The 9,128-nt window shown below is 58.4% G+C and overlaps 1 protein-coding gene across 1 annotated transcript; it reads left to right on the top strand.

Annotated features, from left to right (window-relative positions):
* Positions 1–462: 462 nt before the first annotated feature.
* On the top strand, positions 463–5,493 carry SNCG (synuclein gamma). Its single transcript, XM_007962696.3, has 5 exons — positions 463–1,076; positions 1,906–1,947; positions 2,269–2,396; positions 4,848–4,919; positions 5,202–5,493. The coding sequence occupies exons 1-5, from the start codon at positions 605–607 to the stop codon at positions 5,220–5,222; spliced, it is 735 nt and encodes a 244-aa protein (XP_007960887.3). The 5' UTR covers positions 463–604; the 3' UTR covers positions 5,223–5,493.
* Positions 5,494–9,128: the final 3,635 nt, after the last annotated feature.

Below are 9,128 nucleotides of genomic sequence, written 5' to 3'. Positions count from 1 at the left end.
ACAGGCGCTGCCAACCACACAAGCCAGTTCCTGTCCCTGAGGACTTGGCTCAGGGGTCTCTGGGAATGTGGTAGACACAGCGGGTGGCCCCACCAAACGCATCCTTATGGGAACCTGCTCCCTGGGAGCCATGAAAAGAGCGTGGACTTCGAGGTAGGGCCACAGGAAGTGGTCAGGTCCATCTCGGGGGACCTACTGCCCAGCCATACTGCTGGCTGGGAAATGGGGGGCACTTCATGCCTCCTCAGCACCTTCAGCTCAGAGAAGGGAAGGGACTATTCTGGGGTCACACAGCATGCAGCCAGAGGCCGGGACATGGGGAAGTCCTTCATTTCCCCACCCCCACCCACCTCAGATCCTCCAACCAGGGTCTAGCGGCATCCAGGATGCTGGTGGGTAGCTGCACAGCCCAGGCCGCGGGAGGTTGGCCACTCTCACCTGACAGGCCTATGTGGAGCCCTGACCCCTAACTGGGATGCTGGGGGACATTGACCAAGGCACCTCCCCTCTCTGTGCCGGTCTGTCCAGTTGTAGCCTAGACACAGCGTCCCCGGGGCCAAGAGCACCCAGCTAGAGCTGCCCCCATGGGTGGGCAGGGCAGCAAATGAATGAGGGACAGGGAGGGGTTGGGAGGTGGCCAGCCCCCTCCAGCCCCTGGAGGGCACGGGGCAGGAGAGCTGGGCTGAGCCAGCAGGAGCCCAGGGAGCCTGGTCTCTGCCTTCCTATCCTGGAGGAAGGTGAGGCCGAGCCTCCTTCCCTCCCTCCTTCCCTCCCTGCCCCCACTGCACGCGGGGCTGGCTGGGCTCCAGCTGGCCTCCGCATCAATATTTCATCGGCGTCAATAGGAGGCAGCGGGGACAGCCGCTGCGGCAGCACTCGAGCCAGCTCCAGCCCGCAGCTCACAGGGAGATCCAGCTCCGTCCTGCCCGCAGCAGCCCAAGCCTGCACACCCACCATGGATGTCTTCAAGAAGGGCTTCTCCATTGCCAAGGAGGGCGTAGTGGGTGCAGTGGAGAAGACCAAGCAGGGGGTGACGGAAGCAGCTGAGAAGACCAAGGAGGGGGTCATGTATGTGGGTAAGTGGGGCATGGCAGGGTGGGACAGTGTAGTGGCCAGAGAATGAGGTGCCCAGTTACCTTTGCCAGACCTTACTCCCCAGCCCCAGGGAGGCAATTTTGGGAGGGGGTGAGGCCGTGGCTATTAAGGTGGGGTCTCCAGACCCTGGAGCACCCACAATGCCCTGTGCACACCTATGTGTGTTTGTCTCTGGCCTCCTTGGGGCCTCTGGGTGTCAGAGACCGCAGACAGGGCTGGCTACCTGTCTGTGCATGCACAAAGACATGCCCAAGCACACCAGCCTCCCCTGAGCCTGGAGCCCCTGAAGCTATGAGCAGCCTGTGCTCAGGCGGCCCCCACCCTCTCCACACAGGAGCGGCTGCAGCCAGGCCACGGATCCCCACCCTCCCCAGAGAGAAGGGGTGGGCTGGGGGATGAGACCTAGGCTCAGTGTTCCCTCCCCAGCATCCTCTCCTGGCGCTCTCCGGAGGAGGAAGGGGAGGTCAAACCAATGACTCAGCTCCGGCCTGTCCTGTTGCTGCTTCTGAGGCCCGGCCACACCCAGGCAGGGGCTGGACCCTGGGTCTAGTCAGTGTCCCTACCTCAGGCTTGCTCTCTCTTGTCCCCCACCTTCTGTCCTGTCCCCTTGCCATCCATCCACTTCTTCCAGACACAGCAGGAAGAGGCCCTCTGAAGGGGCTACTGGCCCACAGACACCATCCTCACTCCCGCCCCACCCCGGCCCCCACCGCCCACCCTGCAGCTTGTCCAGCTGTTCTGTTGTGTTTGTCCTGACCACCCACAACACCTGGAGTGGGGTCTGGGCTGACGGCTCCATTTCCTCCCCAGGAACCAAGACCAAGGAGAATGTTGTACACAGTGTGACCTCAGGTGAGGAGCCTCAGGGCCAGGGGACACGTGGGGGCTGGGACCCCTTGGGCTCCTGCATCCTAGTGCTTGGGCTCAAACCTAGAGTCCTGCCTTACCCCCAACTGGGGTCCCAAGCCCTGCAGACCCTTGCAGATCATGAGGCTAAACTAGGGTGGGTGTCTCCTTACCCCCGACCAGCAGCAGAGGTGCCCTGGAGTCTGAGGGAGCAGGGGAGGGTCCCAGCAGAGCCAGGGCTCTGAGCTCCTAGTAAGGGCCTGCGAGCCTGACTCCAGCAGGCCTGCCTGGGGGCTGGGGCGGAGGCCAGTCAGTGTCCTCCCGCAGTGGCCGAGAAGACCAAGGAGCAGGCCAACGCCGTGAGCGAGGCTGTGGTGAGCAGTGTCAACACTGTGGCCGCCAAGACCGTGGAGGAGGCGGAGAACATCGCGGTCACCTCCGGGGTGGTGCGCAAGGTGAGCCCCAGCCCTCAGACCCTCTCAGTCCTCTCCTGGGCCCAGAGAGGCTGCTGGGTAGAGGCGGCATCACTCCACATTACGGGGGGCTGGGGCTGGCTTCAGTTTCAGCACCGTGCACGGTGGGGTCCGTGCTTGCTGTTGGACCTGCATTCGGGTCTGGAATCCCCACAACCACCCCGTCGAGGGGACTTGGGGGCCCATCTCATAGACAAGGAAAGTGAGGCTCAAAACCACTCTTTCTGGACGGCTGTCAGCATTTAGGAGACACCACATTTTATAAGTGAAAACAGGGTCCCACGTGGTGACAGACAGCCTCCCGGGCAGTGGTCACCAGGCGGGGGGCTGAGTCGCACTCGCCCCGCCCCCAGGGCCCAGCCTCCCTCCCTGCGCTGGGCGGGGCAGCTGCCTCCTGCTGGGAGCCTCAGGGAAGCAGCGTCCCCTGGTGGTGAGAAAGCAGTGCTGGCTCTGACCCTACCCTCTGCAGCTGCCTTTGTGTATGTGTGTGTGCACGTGTGCTGAGTGAGCATGTGGGTGCATTTGTGTGCGAATGTGTGGGTGTACATGTGTGTGAATGTACACATGTGTGTCTGGCCCAATAGCAGACAGCACAGGAGCAGTGGAGCGCTCCCCAGGGACGGGTATCTGCTGGGTGAGTTGTCCCCGCACCTGAGACACAGCAAGCTCTGCTTTATGCATTGTACGCTTATTAGTTCATTTAATAGACACAAAATCCCATGAGACGGTGTGGAAACTAAGGCCCAGAGAGATTAATGTGCCTAGGGTCCCATGGCTAGTTCATGCGAGCTTGGAATCCCCTGAGCAGCCTGTACTCTGAGAGGCCCTGTGGCAGTGTAGGTGCTGGCCTGGGCTAGGATTCCATCCTGGGGGTGGGCTGGGGAGCAGTGTCCAGCTCTCCTACCTGCTGCAGACCTCCTAGGTGGTGGAGTCTGAGGCTCCCAGCACTGAGAACCTCTGTGTTGGGAGTGGGTGGGTGGAAGGGTGGGGGCTGCCCTACTCCTCTTGGCTCTGGGGCAATGCCGAGGTGTCTGCTTCCAGGGCCAGCACAGGGTCTCCATGTCCTTAGAGCTGGCAGCTGCTCCCTCTCCTAGTTTCCCTTCCTCGTTGTATGACCTCGAGAAGTGAAGGAACCTCTTTGGGCCTCCTTGTCCTCATCTACAAGATAGGGGTGAGAGTGTCAGTCTCCCTGGACTGTGTGATGAGGCAGGGTCATGACCTCCATGAAGCGATTCTCCTGGTCTATGTGAGCACCCAGCAGAGGAAGGTGACCACCATCATCATCATCATGATCATCATCATGTGTCCTGGGCAGAATACATAGAGCCCCAGGAGGCCCCTCCCTCCTCACCCCCAGCAAAAGAGACGCTGGGGTGAGGGTGCTCGGGCATTCCTAGTGAATCCTGGAGCAGGGCTAGTGAGCCCTTGGAGCCACCTCAAGGGAGACTCATTTCCTGGTGACACCCAAAAACCAGTCACGACTCATCTCCCAGTGAACTGTGAAAGGCCTCAGCAGGGACTATCTAGCCGCTCACGCCCTTGGCCTCATGATCAGCCTTAGGGCGGCAGGACTCAGCAGGTGGCCACCTGCCCTGCCCCTGGAGAGCCTGGCCAACTCCAGCCAGCACAGCACTGCCCTTTTATGCCCCACTCCGCCAAGGGGCAGGATGGCCCTGGGGCAACACAGAGGTGACAGGATACCCCCCACCAGAGGCAGGTGCTGAGGCCAGAGTGCAGGCGAATCACCAGTGTGGTCCTACATACCCAGCTGTCATGATCTCTCATGCAAGTGTCTGGCTAGCATGGAGTGCAGGAGATAGAAGAAGATGGGAAGTGGGAGAGGATTGTGTAACCTCTGCTGGCCCTGACCAGCCTGAGACCAGAGCCTGTCCAGGAGGCAAAGAGGGACCCATGCTCCTGGGGACTGAAGTGGACCTGGAGCAAGCCTGATCTGATGCCGACATACCCCACCACTTTGAGCTCGAAGGCCCTGAGCTGCATGCCAAGCCTGCCTGGCCTCAGAGTCCCTATGTGAACCCCAATCAGCCTTCCTTGTAGGGCTACTGAGGGTGGGGTCAGACCTGGGGCTTCAGGGGCCTCTGCCTACTCTCACCCCCACTCCCCCCCTCCCCACCCAAGTTCCTCATCAATGAAGCCCAGCTAGGGGCTTCCCAGAGACTGGGGACCAGCTTGAGGGGTGAAGCTGGGCTCCAGGGTACTTGGTGCCCCTGGAAGGCCTCGGCATCATCAGACAGAGCCCCAGATACCATCTGAACTGCACACCCCCAACACCTCCAGCCCCTCCAAGTACAACAAGGCCACGAGGGGCCTCTGCTCCTCCTTGAGGCCGGGGTAGACAAGGCCCTGGTTGCAGGGCAGCTAGGGGTCTCTGCATTCTCCGCATGGTCTCATGCCCCATTTTGTCCCCTACAGGAGGACTTGAAGCCATCTGCCCCTCAACAGGAGGGTGAGGCAGCCAAAGAGAAAGAGGAAGTGGCCGAGGAGGTAGGAGCTGGGCTTCTGGGGTGTACCATGGGGGGGGTTCCTGCGTAGAGACCCCATCCCCCACAGACTCACTGCTTCCCTCCTGGGCTCCCAGGGCCCACCAGACCTTCTGCAGCCCCCACAGGGATTGTGGGCAGGGCTAACCCTGAACCTGAGTGGGAGGTCCCCCTATGGATGACCCCTCAGGCATGAGGCACAGGGGACAACCTTTCCCAGCTGACTCAGGGTGGCCCGTTAGGGCTGGGGCCTGGAGCTGGGTGTGCAGGTCATTCTCTCTCCCAGGTCCAGAGTGGGGGAGACTAGAGGGCTACAGGCCAGCGCGGACGCCCTGAGGAGTGCTCCTCTGCCTTGACACCATCCCCTCCTAGCACAAGGAGCGCCTGCCTTGAGTGACCTGCGGCTGCCCACGCTCCTGCCCTCGTCCCTGGCCACCCTTGGCCTGTCCATCTGTGCTGCTGCACCAACCTCACTGCCCTCCCTCGGCCCCGCCCGCCCTCTGGTTCTTCTGACCCCACATATGCTGCTGTGAATTTTTTTTTTTTTAATGATTCCAAATAAAACTTGAGCCCACTCCTGCCATGCTTCCTCTGGGTGCTGTGTAGCTTGAGGAAGGGTCCCCAGGTCCGCCCAGGAACAGGAGCGGGTTCAGCCTGTTGATAGGACCAAGTATCCCACAGGGACACACACACGGCATTCATGGGACCTGTGAGAGCAGGCGCTGCCTTCAGCAACACCCCCAACCCACCCATTGCCTTTAACATGGAGGAGGCAGCACTGCCTTCGGCTTCCCAAGACATTCGACAGGACTCACAATCCCATCCACAGGACAGCTTAGCTCAGCCTCAGGGTAGCCCCCGCCTGCCTGCTCTGCATCCCTGAGGAACCCACTGTCAGCAGGAGGCGAAGATAGGCTCCTGGGCCTTCCCTCCATGTGCGGCCTGGGCTCCAGGGTCGCATGAGGAACAGGGCCATCTAACATCTTCCCTAGGGCAGACGATAACTTTCAAAGATGGAGAAGTCTAAACCCAGTGAGGATCCCAGGAGAGACAGGAGGTGACCCTGTGGCGCCTCCCACCTGGCCCCACCCAGTCTCACGCTCCCCCCTGGACCTTGAGCTGGGTACCCCTTGCACCCCTGCTGCACCCAGAAGCCTGCCACGTGCCACTAAAAACACAACAGCGGAGATGCACGAGGCTGCACCTTGAAAGAAAAGTGGTAAAAAGCAACAGCTGCTGAGTTCCTCGCAGGCGTTGCCTGGGCATTGTTCTGAGCACTTCACCTTATTTAATCCTCAGAACAAACCTCTCAGGTTAGAGCTGTAGATCCAGGTTTTGCTGAGAAGCACAGGACCGGGCAGAAGCCCAGGTGGCTCACCAGCCCTGCTATGGCTGCATGGGCCCCAAGGTGCTTACGGTGGATTGCCCCCAATCCAAGGTTTCAGAACAACCCAGGGCCCGCTGGCCAGTGGCCTACATGAAGGGCTGTTTGCCCAGCCCACTCTGAGCAAGCCCTTCATATAAGCCACTGGCCAGCAGGCCCTGCATTGTTTTGAAACCTTGCACGCCGGGCAGGCTTGTTCAGACCAGAGTTCCCTCGACATCCCGCCTTCCCCTTTGATACTCAGATGCATTTCATCTGAGTTTGGGCTCAGAGCATTTCAGTGGCTTGCCCCAGGCCTTCAGGCCTGGGTGTTGGGGCGAGAGCTTGAGTCCGTCCACATGTGACTTCAGACACTGCCCTGTCCACACCGCCTCCCCATCCAGCCTCTGCAGTGGATTCAAGGGCAGCCCAGGAGGCTGGGAGCCCAGTCAGACCCAGCCGAGTCAGGCTGTATCTACTGTCTGGCCATGGGCATCCACTGAGGAGGCAGAATGGAGCAGGGGGCTGCTGGTCTCCACACCCCCAAACCCTGCCAAAGGCAGGCATGAAGGGTCTGGAAGCAGCTCAGGGCAGTCAGGGCTGTTCCTCCTCCCCAGTCCAGACATGTGCACATAAGCAGGCGTGTATGAACCCCAGGAGGAGGCCACCTGGGGCCTGGGTGTGCCCGAGAGTCCTCTGGGCTGTGAAGAAAGCAAGGAGAAGCAAGGCTGGTCAGCTGATAGGGGTGAGGGAGAGGGCACCTATGCCAGGCTCCCAGCGACAGCTTTCCCCAGGCTCCAGCGCCCTCTGCCTCTGCTGGAGGAGCCCAGAGGGATCCCTGGTGCCCCTACCACAGCACCCCCACAACCCCCTCTCACATACACTCAGGGCTTGTTCCTGGACTCAAATGACCAACATCACCAGGAAGCCCCTTTCCAGCCATGGGCACTGGCAGTGCTCTTTGCCTTTGAACCCTCATGTGCTCTGCACCCTGTGAGGCTGCTTTTGACCTCCCTGTGGGAGCACAGTCAACTCCCCTTATCCACTAGGATACACCCAAGATGTTTCCAGCTGCCTGCAACCCCAGATAGTACCAAGGTAGCCTACATATAACGTGTCTTCCTACACATACACATGTGCTTCGCTATAATGAAGTTTATACATTAGGCACATTAAGAGACTAACAATAACCGATAAGAAAATGGAACAATTATAACAATATACTGTAATAAAAGTTATTTAAAACATGAATTGTTTATTTCTAGAATTTTCTTTTTCTTTCTTTTTTTTTTGAGATGGAGTCTCACTCTGTCATCCAGGCTGGAATAGTGGCGTGATCTCTGCTCACTGCAACCTTCGCCTCCCGGGTTCAAGTGATTCTCCTGCCTCAGCCTCCCAAGTAGCTGGGACTATAGGTGTGCACCACCACGCCCGGCTGATTTTGGTATTTTTAGTAGACAGGGTTTCACCGTGTTGGCTAGGCTGGTCTCAAACTCCTGACCTCAAGCTATCCATCCGCCTCAGTTTCCCAAAGTGCTGGGATTACAGGCGTGAGCCATCATGACCAGCTATTTCTGGAATTTTCCATTTGACATTTTGGACCTTACCAATTGCGGTGCAGGGGCCAAGGGAAAACTTTCCCTTTACCCTCTGAAGGTTCACTGAAAAGTCAGCTCATAAAAGCAGATTAGAAATGGAATACACATTCACTAACATGCATGGGGGAAATCAGAGTGCCCCACCACGAAATGGGGTACAGATGCAATGGGGAAGTGTGGGTGATTTCAGGGGGCCAGTAAATGATTTTCAGGGCAATTCAGTGGGTTTGAAGAACACTCGGTGGCCTGGAACAAAGTCTGTTCGGCTCACACAGCAGACAACGGTTTGCAAAACCTGTCCAGGTGTGTGAGCAGGCTTCAGTCTTTCTCCCTATAACATGAGTTCAGTCAGAGGAAACTCTGGGAAGGGACCAGGGGTCATTGTTTTCTTCTTTGGTGGGTCCAGACTTTAGGCAGATGAGGGACTTCATGGAACAACTTCACCGTATGATTTGGAAGAGACAAAGGGTTGAGGGGCCTGGGGGAGCCTGGTCGGAGAGACCTTAAGGCTTCTTCAGTTCAGAATGTCACAGCACTATATATTGGGGTATTGGTTTCTGAGCCCCAACAATGGGTAACTGAAACTGCAGAAAGTGAAATCACAAATTAGCTGGGCATGGTGCACGCCTGTAATCCCAGCTACTCAGGAGGCTGAGGCAGAACCGCTTGAACTTGGAAGGCAGAGGTTGCAGTGAGTTGAGATCCTGCCATTGCACTCCAGCCTGGGCGACAAGAGCAAAACTCTGTCTCCAAAAAGAAAAAACGGAAAAAAAAAAAGTGACACCACAGCAAATGGGGGTGGGGGGGCAATGGTAATTTGGTCATGTGCTTCCTCCTTCAGCCTGGCCTTGTCTGAGAAGCCCCGGTGCCCTGGACCCTCTTACAAAGTCCACTGCCGAGTGCTGGGCACCCTTCAGCTCATTTAATCTTCACAAACACACTTTGGGGAGATGCTGTGATGTAATGGGGACGCTGAGGCTCAGAGAGGTAAGGGGCTTGCTCTAAGAGTATATGAACCCAGGAGGTTTGACTGCAGTGCCTGCCACTAAGGCCACACAGAGCTATCTCTACCATCATCTGCTGGGGACTGGCTGTCTCTCCCCACAGAGGCTGCTCCCTTCCTGTCCACCTCACAGCTCATTGTCCATGGGACCCGGAGCCCAGTGGCACCAGCAGCCTGTGATAAACTGGAGCGCTCAAAGGCGTGCCTGGCTATTGGACACTACTGGTGGGATTCAGGAGGGCTGGCAGG

The sequence above is a fragment of the Chlorocebus sabaeus genome, chromosome 9, assembly GCF_047675955.1.
Source record: "Chlorocebus sabaeus isolate Y175 chromosome 9, mChlSab1.0.hap1, whole genome shotgun sequence".
NCBI lineage: Eukaryota > Metazoa > Chordata > Mammalia > Primates > Cercopithecidae > Chlorocebus > Chlorocebus sabaeus.
This window is presented reverse-complemented; position numbering and strand designations above follow the sequence as displayed.

Coding starts and splice junctions, on each gene's coding strand:
- SNCG (XM_007962696.3), top strand. CDS start 605: ATGAATGAGGGACAGGGAGGGGTTGGGAGGTGGCCAGCCCCCTCCAGC. Junction 1,077..1,905: donor GGAGGGGGTCATGTATGTGG/GTAAGTGGGGCA, acceptor TTTCCTCCCCAG/GAACCAAGACCAAGGAGAAT. Junction 4,920..5,201: donor AAGAGGAAGTGGCCGAGGAG/GTAGGAGCTGGG, acceptor TCTCTCTCCCAG/GTCCAGAGTGGGGGAGACTA.